The sequence below is a fragment of the Panthera onca genome, chromosome B1 (assembly GCF_046562875.1).
Source record: "Panthera onca isolate mPanOnc1 chromosome B1, mPanOnc1 haplotype 2, whole genome shotgun sequence".
NCBI lineage: Eukaryota > Metazoa > Chordata > Mammalia > Carnivora > Felidae > Panthera > Panthera onca.
In genome coordinates, this window is record NC_138342.1 from 3,746,554 (window position 1) to 3,760,207 (window position 13,654).

Sequence of the window (13,654 nt, forward strand, 5' to 3'; positions counted from 1 at the left end):
CGGGACAAGAAGGGGAGGAGGAAGGGGGAAGAGGGGGAGGAGGAGGGACAAGAGGGGGAGGAGGAAGGGGGAGGAGGAAGGGGGAGGAGGAAGGGGGAGGGACAAGAGGGGGAAGAGGAAGAGAGAGGAGAGGGAGGAGGGAGGGGGAGGAGGAAGGGGAGGAGAGGGAGGAGGAAGGGGGAGGAGGGGGAGGAGGAAGGGGGAGGAGGGGGAGGAGGAGGGTAGCTCCAGAGGCAGCCTGGGGCAGGTGGCCCAGAATTGGCCCTTGACTGGCTTCAAAGCCTCACCGGCCAGGCGATCCTGGGCAGGTGGTGGACGTCCCCCCGGGGATGACAGGAACCGTGGACAGTAAGAGACAAGGAGGCAGGTGTGAGGGTGGACATGGGCTGAGGAGGCCAGGGAGGGGGTGGGGAGGCCGCTGTTGAACGCGCCTCGGAGCAGCAAGGTCCCCCTGGGGGTCGGCTGGGACCTGCCCGCCCCCTGCCGTGGGCACTCACGTCATGACCAGCGTCTCGTCCCCCGGCTCGCTCAGGAGCCCGTCCACAAACACGGAGGTGCTGGTGAAGTTGTGCGTGCTCCAGGTGAGGCCCTCGTCCACACTGAACCTGCCAGGAGAAGGGGCGTCACCACCGCAGGCAGGCGGGCGGGAGCACTCCCTGGGGCCAGGCCCAGCGGCCCTGCTGGATCCAGCCCCGCCCCAGCCCGGGGGGCCAGTGCTGCCCAGCCGAGGGGGCTGGGAGAAGAGGTCCGGGCCGCACCTGCACCCCTCCCCGGGGGCACAGCAGCCGCCCGCCGGCCCCAAGCAGCACCCGCATCTCCTTAGTAACGGCACAGCTGAGGCGTTCTGGGCGTGCTGCTTTTCAGCCCCTGGATTGCAGTCGTCTGGGCTTGGAGCATCCAGGTCAGCCCCCACCCCCACCCCTGGTGCCTGAGCCCAGCCCAGGCGTTGCCAGGCCGGGGACAGGGGCGTTCTGCCTCCCAACTCATCATATCACGGTGCCACCGGCTTGCAACGCAGAAAACTGCTTTTCAGACTAAAGTGATACTGGCTTCCGAGCAGCTCCCCCGGCTCTGCCTTCTCTGCCTTCCGAGTCCAGAGTTCACGCCTGCCCTCCTTTCCCCACAACTGCCCCTTAGATGTCAGAAGCCCATCCAAACCTGTTCTCACCTGGACACATGCTGCCGGCTTCCTTGCCTGGCCCTGCCTCCTCCACGGGACTAACTCTTGTTGCTGCTTGAAAGTCACCTCCTCTGGGAAGCCCTCCTTGCTCCCCCAGGCCGGGATGGGGGCCTCCTCTGGGCCCCGCAGCCCCAAGTGTTCCTCTGCCCTCCCCCCTCCCCCCCCCCCCCCCCCCCCCCGCTGCTGCGGACCCTACTGTGCTGCCATTCCCTGTTTCTTTGTGTCCCCAGGCCCAGCCGGGGGCAGCTCCCAGCTGGAGGAACCCCACCCACCCTGCAATGCCCCCTCCCCGAGCTGGGCCCCCATGGCATTACTTGAGGATCTTCAAGGGGATGGAGGTGTCCTTGATGGCTGCGATCACGCCGCCGTGGTCCAGGTAGAGGACGTGGTGCTCCTCCTCGAACACCTGCAGAGAGGCAGGCCACGCTCTGAGAGTGGGTCACTCTCTGGGGGCAGAGGTGTCCTCACGGAGCCCCAGGAAGCTGGCCCAGGGCTCCCCGTGTCCCCCGGGCCCCCACCTATGCTCTCCGGCACCCCCCAGACTCAGTGCGCATGGCCTGAACGAACGAGCGTGGCAGTTTCTAGACCAGTGACGCGAGAGATTAAGTTGCAGATAAACGCACAGGAAGCCGGCCCTGTGCGGGGAAAGCTCACGCACCTGTACGGGGACGCGTGACGTCGGGAAAGAAATCACGGAAGTCAGCAGAGCGTTTAGGACAAGTAAACCCCAATTTGACATTAAGGCTCAGCTCAAGGGACTCCTGGGTGGCTCAGTCGGTTGAACGTCCGACTTCGGCTCTGGTCATGATCTCATAGCTCTGTGAGTTCGAGCCCCGCATCGGGCTCCGTGCTGACAGCTCAGAGCCTGGAGCCTGGTTCGGATTCTGTGTCTCCCTCTGTCTCTGCCCCTCCCCTGCTCATTCTCTCTGTCTGTCTGTCTCTCTCTCAAAAATAAATAAAACATTAAAGAAAAAACATTTTTTTAAAAAGACTCAGCTCAAATGCTGCCTCCTCCAGGAAGCCCTCCCTGAAGCCAGGCCGGGTGGGGAGTGCCTCTGGGCCCACAGCCTCAGCACCAACTACACTATTTGTCATTGTCTCCTCCAGCCAGGGAGCTCGGCCCAGGCAGGGCCTGCCTCTGAGTCATCTTTGTGGTCCTTGGGGCTCAGCTCAGAGCTGGGGGCGGAGCTTGTGTGGGGGATGGATGACCGAATGAATGAATGAATGAGTGAGTAAGAGAGTGAATGAATGAATGAGTGGCCGCTACGTCTTCAGGTGACAAAAGGCCTGGCGCCCTGGACAGGGTTCACACAGGAGGAGATAACCCTGGTGGCCCTGGGATCGGGTCCCATTTCGCAGATGAGGAAGCTGAGGCCTGGGGGGGGGGGGGGCGGTGCATGCCAGGACCTCACAGCAGGCAGGTGGGTCAGGCCAGGTCGCAAAGGGCCTGCGCTAGATCTTCTGTGAGCACAGGATCCAAACGGCGAGCAAGGGTCTGGACCCCCCCCGGCATCCCCTGTCCCGTCGCTCACCCTGCACCTCTCCCAGAAGCGGCCCCCTCACGGAGCCCACTCACCTCCCACCCCGTCGGCCGTCAGGACCTGTGGTTCTGCGGCGGGAGCGCAGGGAACTCGGGGGGAGTCGGGAAAGAGCCGGGACCCCCCACCCCTCCCCAGCCCCTCACCTGGGCCAGCCCGCTCCTCCGTGCCAGCTGCCCAGGGTCTCAGTGAGCCCTTGGCGAGGGGGCTGGCCACGCCTCCTGCCCGCACGGGCAGCTTGGGGCCTGGGGACGCTTCTCGTGAGCCAGGGAGGGCAGGGCCGAGCCGGCGGTGATACGACCCACTCAGTGCTCAGTGAGGCCAGAACAGGCTGGGCTCAGCCGGCCCCTCGGTCCCGCGGCTGCACCTGCTCTGGCCTGGGCAGACAGACCCGGAAAACTCCCTGACTCGGGGAGGGAACGTTCTAGGACAAATGAGCGCGTAGGAACGGGGGAACCGCCCAAAGAACATCGGACGGCGCCTTCTTCCCGCCCCTCCAACTTGAGTCTTTCCTCACGTGAAGGCTGGATTTTCCCAGACCCGGCAGGACGCGGTGGGGAGGATGCAGAGAAGATGCCCCTCACGTCAGGAATGTAAAATTTTACCAGAACCTTCCAGTGGCCCGCCACGGCCTTCAGAATCCCACCCAAACCCTTTCATGGCCTCCAGGCCTCTGCAGGAGATGCCCCTGCCTACGTCCTCCTGCCCCCACACATCAGCCACCCTGGCTGCCTTTCCCTGAACACACCACAGGCCCTTTGCACGTGCTGTCCCCCTGGTCTACGAAACCCTTCCCCAGATATTTTCACCTTCTCCACAGTCCTGCCGGTGTTTCCCATTGCTCATAGGAGTTCTCTAGGAAACACTCCGGCTTGAATAAAGAAGAAAGGCCCCGTGTAAGAAATGGTGGGAAGTCAGCAGATGAACCCCAGAGCCCGCGCTCTCTCCCCTACTTCATGTCTGCAGCCGGAGGATGTCAGGCCAGGCAAAACGACCCAGAGAAGGGGAACCTACAGGGCCAAGCGTGGGTGAGCCCCTCCCTGCCGGGGACGGTTGCCACCCATCAGGGGCCTCTAGGACGCCGGCGGGCACCTTGCACGAGCGAGGCGGGCCAGGCGGGGGCCGGCTCCAAGCGCCCTGCCGAAACGTGGGCCAGCTTTTCCAGGAGAGCCCGGAGAGGGGGCTGGGTGTCTATGAACTAGTTTTTAAACACGTGTGCAGGTGGCGTGGGGGAGGGGGATGAGGACGGGCGCGGGGTGGTGGCCACGGTGGCCCCTGCTGTGTGTGCATCCAGGGTCCCGTTAGTGGCAACCACGCTCAGAGGTTATCTTCCCATCTTCCAAAGAGGGGCCAGAGGTTTCAGAGACACCCGGTGGCTTGTCTGGCGAATCCAGGGTAGACCCCGGCTCTCGGACCCAGCCCCCACCTTGACTCAGTCCACGGCCTCCTGTCTCCATGAGCGGGACACCCGCAGTGGGAGGGCAGGCTGTGTTTTGTGTGCAACGAGGCTGCAGGCTGCAGTGGGGGCTCACAGCACTAACTTGGGTGCCCCGCGGACACACCCCTGCCGGGCACCCTCCCTGGACTCACAGCCCCCCCCCCCCACCTGCAGGGGTCAGAGGAGTGGGTCCACCTGGGGTCCTCAATCTTAACGGTGCTTGGGATAAGTGTGCTGCTGGAGGCCACATTAACAGAGGTAGAGTTTCCTGGATGAGGGAGGGGACGGTCTGCGGATTTTAGGATACCGTGCGGAAGAAACATTCATACTTTTCCACCCCAACTGTTCACTCATCCAGCAGATCCAGTGTTCCGGGTCTCCTCTGTTTGGGCACTGGGGTCCAGGGGTAGGGATGACAGTCTGGGCACGGGGAGAGACCCCAAGGAGGCAGGTCACCGTCACAGTGACACCCACTCAGACGCCCTCTCACTCGGTACTCAGCCCGCGTTCTGCCACCGCAGGGGTGGGTCCCGGGCAAGGTTTCTGGACGCATCCGGTGCAGGTCTGAGTCAGCGGGCGCTCCCGGGTGCAGGTGGCAGTGTGAGTGTCGCTTGGGCTAATCCGAGGGGGGCCGGGGCATCGTGGGGGGTGTGCAGGAGGTTCGAGAGAGCAGCGGGTCCGGGGGGCAGAGGCCCCCGAGCCGGGCTGGGCAGTGAGGGCACACGTGTCAGCAGCGGGCGGGACTTCCTCCTGCAGACGGTGGCGAGGCACCGGAGGCTTAGTCGGGAGGCTTACGAGCAGGGCGATGGCAACACGTTTCCCTTTCGCAGCTTCCCGGGGGTGCTGGGGGGCGACGGACCAGAGGGGCAGAGGCCCAGCCCAGGAAAATGAATTCCCAAGCAGCCGGGCTCCTCCTCCAGGAGAGAGTGAGCTCCCCGTCCCGGGGAATATGCAAGGAGAAGCCAGCCTCCTCGCCGCGTGGGGACCCCTGAGCTGCCAGTCCCACGCCAAACGCATCTGTCTCCCCCAAGGCGCTGCTCCTGATGCTTTGAACTTGCAGAGGCCTCTGCCCGCGCGGCCGGAACCCTCGTTCCTGCTCCACTGGGGGCCGAATTCACTTCTCTCCCGGGGGATAAGGCCGTGGAGCGGCAGCGTGTGGTGCCACGAAACCATCACGGGCGGGTCCTCAGAGCCTGACTGTCCCAGAGCGGGAGGCACTCGCGGGCCCACCCGCCGATGCGTGTGCACACCCAGCCAGCGGCTCCTCCCTGGACGACATTCCCCGCGACCCCCCACCCCCAAGAGGGGGCGCCTCCCAGCTATCGCAGGGGACCCCCAGCGCGTCTCCATTCCCATCAGCCTGGGACTCCGCGAGAGGGGGCTCCGGGGTCCAGCCCTCCCCAGTGGGGTCGCAGGGTTTTGGAGCTCCCTGTGCTATGGTTCTCTGTGCCTCGATCAGCCCCCAGGCAGCAGGGCTGGGGGCGCGGGGGGAGGGGCAGGCGGTCTCTGGTCCCCATCTCCCCTGCGTCCCCACACCCCAGACTCGGAGGGCCCTCTTTGGACGTCTTCTGGTCGTTGTTTTGCTTTTCTACCATCCTCGGGAACTTGTGTTTTGAAAAGGTTATGTCCATTAAGCAGCTGTACACGCCGTCACTTGTAATTCATATTCCGAGAGTCCTCTTCCCAGACACTTCTTATTACATCCTTGACCACGTGCCTGAGCTGAGCAGTGCCCTCTGTGACTGTCACAGCCCGTCCCCCGCCGCCTCCCACCCCCACGGCGAACTCCAAGCCCCGAGGGTCTCTCCTCCTCTGCACACGTGGGCGCCCCCCCCCCGCACCCCGCCGAGGCCAGACCCCCTCCTGCCCCCGCTTCCCGTGCCCCCCCCACCCCCGCCGCTGCACCAGAATCAACATTCTCCCGTCCGATTCCCACATTCCCAAGTGTGGAGTCTCAGCCCGTTGCTGAACGACAGTGGCCACCAGGAATGTCTTGCAGTCAGTTTCTATGAAATTTGAGCACCTTGTCTGTTTCACCCGAACGGGGTGCATGTTTCTGTAATAAATGGACGGAAGGTGACCTTTAAGAAAGTTTGGGCGTCTTTCACTAGTTTTGGTGAAATAGAAATATTATAACTAAGTCTCTTTTGCCCTTTTCAAAATTCCTTGTTTCTTGCATATTCTGAAAAATGTCAGGGCCTTGCACTAAGGCTCTAGGTAAACTGGGTACCTTGGGGAGTAAAGCATTTGTCCCGAGTGTTACCTGGGGGAGGGGCCGCCAGAGGGGCCTCAGGCAGGCAAACCCTGCCCTGAAACAGAGCTTCGGACACGGTCTGGGAGGGTAGATGCACACAGAAGTTCGGCACATTTTCTTACGTGTTTAATGCAGGGACAGTCACTCCGTGGAGGCGGGTGGACCCGGTGAGGCCTTTTGTGCGGGAAGCAAACAGCTGGTGTAGAGGCACACAGGCCTCTCCCGGGCAGGAGCCCCGGCCCTGCACTGGGCCTCGTGGCTGCACTGCCCCTGCCCGGAGCCCCCGGGACCAGCAGCCCGCCCGCCCTCGCCGTCTCAGCTCTCCAGGCTGGAGATGTCAGCTTCAGGTAGGCCCTGCATGAGGGCACAGGGGAGCCCTGGCAGGTTCCACCATTTCCTGCATTACTGCTGCCTCGAACCATCACCCCTGGACGCCTCCCAGCCCCCCCCCCCCCCACCAGCCCAGACTCGGCGGGGGGGGGGGGGGGGGCGTCTCCATGGAATGGGGGCGGAATGTGCCAGGCCTCCGCATCCTTACCTGCCGCCAGGTGTGCCCACAGTCGGACGTGATGTACATCTCCTCCTTATACTCCACCAGCTGCGAGCCCAGGTTACCTGGTCCGGAACAGGGGCAAGGTCGCCCTGGGGGTCAGCCAGCCTTACCAAGGTCTGTGCCCAGACACAGCCCCCCGCGAGAGTTACGTGTGCCCCGGGTCTGCCTCTCTCACACCCAAAGCCACCCGCGGGTGTGCCCCTCTCTGTATTCTCCCTACACTGACCTGCCTGTGGAAGCTCTATGCTTGGGCCCTGGGTCCCAGTCTGTGCAGTAAAGGATTCGCTTTGCCCAAAGCCAGCCAGCCTCGCAGCTCCGCCAGGGCCCCGGGTGCAGGCGGGACGCAGGCACTCGAGGCGTCCAAGGGATCAAGTGTACAAGAATACATGTGGGCTGCTGATCAGGGACTGGCGAAAAGGACGTGCTGCAGCTGGGCCGGCATGGGGTCGGGGTGGCCCCCAACCGGCTTTGAGCTGGGGCAGGGCACAGCTGGGTTTGCATCTGGAGACAGCCCCTCGGGGGGCTGGCTGCGGGGGCGACCAGAAGTCCGGCAGCGTGGGGCAGTACAGGTGAGAGGCACGGTAGGCACAGGGGAGGTGCTCATTAAACATCTGTCGAGTGGACGTTTGCAGGGTGGTGAGAAGGGGCCACCAAACCGACTGGGCCGCCAGGAGGTCCCCCTTGGCCGTGGTTCACGTGAGCCCAGTGCCAGACTGGCTGATGGGCCACCACCCTCAAGGCCCTCTACAGGCTCGGACTGAATCCTGGGGTGGTGCCACAGTGGGAAGACGCCCCGCTCAGTGTCCACGCCAACCCCAGCTTACAGATGAGGAAATGGTCCAAATGGGCTCCCATGGAGGGAACAGTATCCAGGAAGGTCATGGTGGCCTCTGGGCTGAGCCCAGCCTGTCCCAGACAGTCCCCTGGGAAGGGCTGGAATGAGCAGATTTTCCAATGAGCTGGAGCTGGCAGGCCTCCGCTCTGCCCCTGTGGTCTTGGCAGGGACCAGGGGTGACAGCCCCCAAGACGATGGGGACCTGAGGTGATGCTGAAGCCCTTTTGGACTCCTGCCTGGAGCCCCAGAGGCCCTTGCCCTGGGTGACTCATACGTCACTCTCAATTTGCAGCATTATTTACGGGGCACTCTCCGGACTATCTCATCCAGAGTCAAGTACAGATGTCAGTGGAAAATTCCAAAGGGAATCGATTGTCTCCAGATGAGTGAAAGTGAGTCCCAACCAGAGTGGTGAGGGGTTGTTTGCTTGCTATCTTTCCTGAGGTCCAACCAAGCACCAATGCATCCGTCCAACCATCCGTCCATCCATCATCCATCCGTCTGTCATCCATCCATCTGTCCATCTATCCATCATTGATCAATCAACTGATTGATCCATCCATCCATCCATCACCTGTCCATCCGTCCATCATCCATCCATCCATCCATCCATCCATCATCTGTCCATCATCCATCCATCCCTCCACCCATCCATCCATCATCCTTTCTGTCCATCCGTCCATCCATCATCCATCCACCCGTCTGTCCATCATCCACCTGTCCATTCACTCATCCTTCATCCCTCCATCCTCGCATTTCTCTCCTTCACCAATTCCACTCACTCTTCCATTTCTGCACTTATTCAACAGCATTTCTGGCCACCTGCTGTCTGTCGAGCCTTGTGCAGAGCTGAGGGAGGTCCGAGATGAATCAACCGTGGCCCCTGCTCCCAGAGAGCTCTCAGTCCAGCAGGGGAAGAAGCATGCCCTGTAACCGCAGGCTGAGCCAGGATATCTGGAGGCCCGAGGGATCGTAAGAGCAGACAGGGGACGGCTGATGGACCCGGGAAGGAAGGCCATCAGGAGGAGACTCCTGAAGGCAGTGACCCCCGAGCTGTGCCCGGAGAGACACATGTGCTCGGCCCAAGGGAAGGGGAAAGGCCGTGCCAGGTGGAGGGGACGCCCGGTCGGCAGCGTGGAGGCGGGAAGGGGCACGACGAGGGAGGGGCAGAGGGGCAGGTGCCGAACCCCGTGTCCTCCCCCGTCAGGCAAACGAACGGTGCTGAGAAATGGCCACGGAATGAGTGAAACGGCCAGCTAGACAGATGAGCGGGATGACGGGGGTACTATCTCCGCTGCATTCCAGATGCCAACAGGCGCGCTGGGACGCACGCATCGCACGCGGAGCCGCGGTGAATGTGGCCGTGTCAGCACTACTCAGCAGGCGAACCCCGGTCTGTAATTTCAGCTGTGCACATGTCTGTCTTTCAAGGGACGCTGTCTGCTCTCCATGCTCCATCTACCAGAGCTTTCAGGCTGCCAGTCACCTAACAGACACCGGGGACAGATAAAGGGACATTCACGGAATGTGTCCCCAGGCTGTCAGTGCAGAAGGGCCTGCAGAATCCCGGAGGCGGTGCCCTCATTTTACAGGTGGGGAAACTGAGGTCCAGGGATGTGACTAAGAGAGAGGCAGGGAGGTCAGGAGGGAGGGAGGCTGCCTTGGGCCACCCTCCTCGGGCGTGGCCGGTTGGTTCCCGGTGACACACCTCCAGATCCTCACTGCTTTCTTGGGCAGCCAGGAAGCTCATTCCGGGTTTTTGAGGCCTTTGAGCCACAGATACATTTAAAATTGTGCCTTTTGTATTTTGGTCAAGAATTTGGGGATTCAGCCAATCAGGACAGTGCTTTTGAGGGGCTGGGAGGCAGGAGTGCCCTGGGGGCTTCCCCTCGTAAGGAGCCTGGGTTGGCTTCCTGAGTGACACCCAGCAACCTGGAGCTTCCTGGGAGGAGGGGGTGGGGAGTGACCTCTCAGGGCTGGTGCAGCGGTTAAGAGCTCAGTGCCTGGGTGGAGGAAAGGCCTGTCTAAGACAACTGCCAGCATGAAGAACATTCCCTCATTTTCCCTTCCTTCCTATCAGTGGTTCCCAGGTCTCCCACCCCCATGGGAGCTGGCGGGAGCAGGCAGGGCTGTCCCAGCGCTGGGTGCCGGAGGGCACATAACCCTGCACATTACAAGGAAAATATGATGCCAGCCACTACCTGGCAATACACGTTCGAAACACATGCTTTCCATTTCGAAAGAACTCAAATAATCCTTATTTTAGGCCTTGTTCTATCAGTGCACTTGTACACATCCCCAAAGGAGGCTCTGGTTTACGGGTGTAGACAGGCACGTGCCCAGTCTACGCTTTGATTTTTTTCCTCATGTTACTTGCATGTGTCTCTCTCTCCGACTAAACTAGAACCTTCTTCAAGGATCCATACATGTCAGCCATGACACAAATCATTCTCCCATCCATCCATCCATCCATCCATCCATCCATCCATTTATCCATCCATCCATCCATCCATCCATCCATCCATCCATTTATCCATCCATCCATCCATCCATCCATCCATCCATCCATTTATCCATCCATCCATCCATCCATTTATCCATCCATCCATCCATCCATCCATCCATCCATCCATTTATCCATCCATCCATCCATCCATCCATCCATTTATCCATCCATCCATCCATCCATCCATCCATCCATCCATCCATTTATCCATCCATCCATCCATCCATCCATCCATCCATCCTTCCATCCGTCCATCCATCCATTTATCCATCCATCCATCCATCCATCCATCCATCCATTTATCCATCCATCCATCCATCCTTCCATCCACACATGCATCCATCCATCCTTCTGTTGATCCACTCACCATTCTGTGATCAGTCCTATCTGGCCATCTAACTGTCCACTCTTTTCTCCATCCACCTATTCATTCACCCATCCCCCATGGCTCACCCATCCCATCCTTCAGTTGGCCATCCATCCATCCACCCATCCATTTTCCCACACAGCAGCACGTATCTCGTGCCCACTGTGGGCCACGCGTTCACCCCCTGGGCTGTGCCATGATTGCTGAGCTTCCTGGAGACACTGCCCCCTGCCCCCAACAGTCACACCAAAGACCCAGGCCCATGGCCATCCAGTTCTACCCTTGAGAGCGTCCCTCAGGCAGTGATGGCTCCTCCTACCTGCGCCCATGATGAGGCCCGGGGCAGTGTCTTTGGTGTGCACGGTGCCCGACACGTAGGGGTTGTCTGCCCATCGCAGGTGCAGGTGGAGGTGGCAGTCCGGCTGCAAGGGAGGGAAGGGAGCCAAAGTCAGCACTTGGGTGGGAGAAGTGTTCCGAGGAAAGGTAGGATTGAGGCTTATCAGGTGGGAAGGCAGGGCCAGGAGCACCTCAGAGGAGGGGATGGAAGGCAGGAAGGAGGCTCTGAGGCTGATCAGGGGGTGGAGACCAGCAGGTCCGGGTTGACCCGGTTTGTGGATGAAGCCAGTCAGGCTTCTCCAGGGGAGGGTTCTCCCAGCACGAGAGCACTCCCAACATGCAGTGGGCATTCCCACGTGTGGTGCCAGGTCATGGCATGTGACTCCTGGAGCCTGCTCAGCCCATGGCCACATCCATCCATCCATCCATCCATCCTCCATCCATCTATCCATCCATCCATCTGTCCATCCACCATCTATCCATCTGTCCATCCATCCATCCTCCATCCATCTATCCATCTGTCCACCCATCCATCTACCCATCCATCCATCCATTCATCTATCCATCCACCCATCCATCCATCCATCCCCACCCACATCCATCCATCCATCTATCCAAACACCCATCCACCATCCATCCATTCATCTATCCATCCATCATCTGTCCATCTGTCCATCACCTACCATCCATCCATCCCCACCCACATCCATCCATTCACCCATCCATTCATTCATCTGTCCATCCAGCATCTATCTATCCATCCATCCATCCATCCTCCATCCATCTATCCACCCATCCATCTATCCTCCATCCATCTATCCATCTGTCCATCCATCCATCCACCCATCCATCCATCCATCCGTCCATCCACTATCTATCCATCCAGCCACCCATCCATCCATCCCCACCCACATCCATCCATCCATCCATCCATCCCTTCATCCATCCACCCATCCACCCATCCACCATCCATCCATCCATCCATCCATCATCTGTCCATCTGTCCATCACCTACCATCCATCCATCCATCCATCCATCCATCCCCACCCACATCCATCCATCCACCCATCCATCCATTCATCTGTCCATCCACCACCATCCATCTATCCATCCATCCATCCATCCATCCACAGTAGCGCAGGCACCAGATAATGGCTGTAACACACCCTCAGCCCTGTGTCTTCTGTGAAGAGCCCACTGGCAAGCATCAGTGGGCACCCTGAGGGCAGCCCTGGAGGGTGCCCTGGCTGGAGGGGCAGGAAAACCCGTTGTAATAATCATTTCAGTGGCAACTCCCATCGGCTGACAGCTGCCTCTGTTGCCAGCACCGAGCTTAGCACCACGTGAGGTGTGGGTCACTGACACTCTCCACATCCCCCACTCCCATCCCCATTTCACCAGTGGGGAAACTGAGGCAGAGAGCATTTAAGCAACACACCCAAGGGCAGTGGTGGAGCTGGGGCGACGACCCAGGCTGCTTGGATCCAGTGTCTACACTCTGAGCCTGCATTGTCTCCCCAGGGTCACTGAGCCAGGAGCCTCCCAGAAGGAGGAGCAGGAACAGACCCCTTACCCTCTCCTGTCTCCTGGCCGCCTGCACCCCAGCTCACCCCTGGGCGGGACTGGGGGTCCGGGGAGAACAGACGAGCTGAGAAGGATGTGCTGCGTGGACTGTGGCCTCCCTGAGTCTCCCCAGGCCACAGAGGCTCAAGGCCGCACTCTCGCCCACAGCCCTCTGGCAGCCCCAGGACAGAATACAGAGCCACAGGACAACACCCTCCAGGGCGCCAGAGGCTGCAACGGGCAGTGACTTAGCCACGCACCAGGGGTTGCCTGCACAGAGGCCTCCGACATCAGTTTCCTCTCTCATCCCTCTCGAAGGCTGAGAGGTGATAGGGTCTGGGGTCTAGCCGGCTGAGCCGACCTTGACACACAGGAGACGGAGGAGGAGGGCCACCAGAGCTCCCGTCACACACCAGACCTCAAATGGGTTCTTGGGTTAAAGACTCGGGCGGCAACCTTCCTGGAGTCCCCAGTTTGGGCATTCCACAGACCCAGAATATGTGGGACCATAGGAGGGGCTGGGTTTTGAGTCCTCGTACCCCCTGAAAGCTGTGTGACTCTGGAAAAAGTGCCCAGTGTCTCTGAGTCTCCGTTTCTCTCCTTCACAGGATTACTGGATTAACACAGCACAGCTTTTGGAGAGAACGTCGGGGTCCAGCTCTCCCCCTGGACAAGGTTTTGCTTAATTGCTTACTTATAAGAAAAGTAATCGTTTCTTTGGCCTTCTTTATTTCCCAGAAAAATCTCCGGTCTAGAAATACCGCGGAACTGCACACTCAGGGATCCAAATTCTAATTTAGACACTGCTAATCGGGGATACATCACCCCACCTGCTGACCTCTGTCTGAGATGCTTCGTCTCATCCTTGTATGTTTTGGGGCACTTTCTTCTGGCCACGGACTGAGCACATTTTAGATTATCCTAAGTTAAAAGTGAAACGCTGACCCGGGTCAGGCGGCACCAGGTGGCAGCCCCAGGGCCCGGTCCAGTTGGGACCAGGCTCCCTCGTCTTTGCTGGGCCCTTAAAGACGTGTGAGCTGTGCCACAGGCAGCGTGATCATTCGTGTGAGATGCCCAGGCCAG

The 13,654-nt window shown here is 60.2% G+C and overlaps 1 protein-coding gene across 5 annotated transcripts in view; it reads right to left on the reverse strand.

Annotated features, from left to right (window-relative positions):
- The window catches only part of SORCS2 (sortilin related VPS10 domain containing receptor 2), a 535,095-nt gene that overhangs the window by 31,071 nt on the left and 490,370 nt on the right, over positions 1-13,654 (reverse strand). For all 5 annotated transcript variants that reach the window (XM_081795485.1, XM_081795484.1, XM_081795482.1 and 2 more), the window contains 4 exons: positions 10,991-11,093; positions 6,949-7,025; positions 1,495-1,586; positions 498-605 (listed from right to left, as the gene is read on the reverse strand). In XM_081795485.1, the coding sequence (XP_081651611.1) occupies positions 498-605; positions 1,495-1,586; positions 6,949-7,025; positions 10,991-11,093 (380 nt within the window). The remainder of the gene's footprint in view (positions 1-497; positions 606-1,494; positions 1,587-6,948; positions 7,026-10,990; positions 11,094-13,654) is intronic.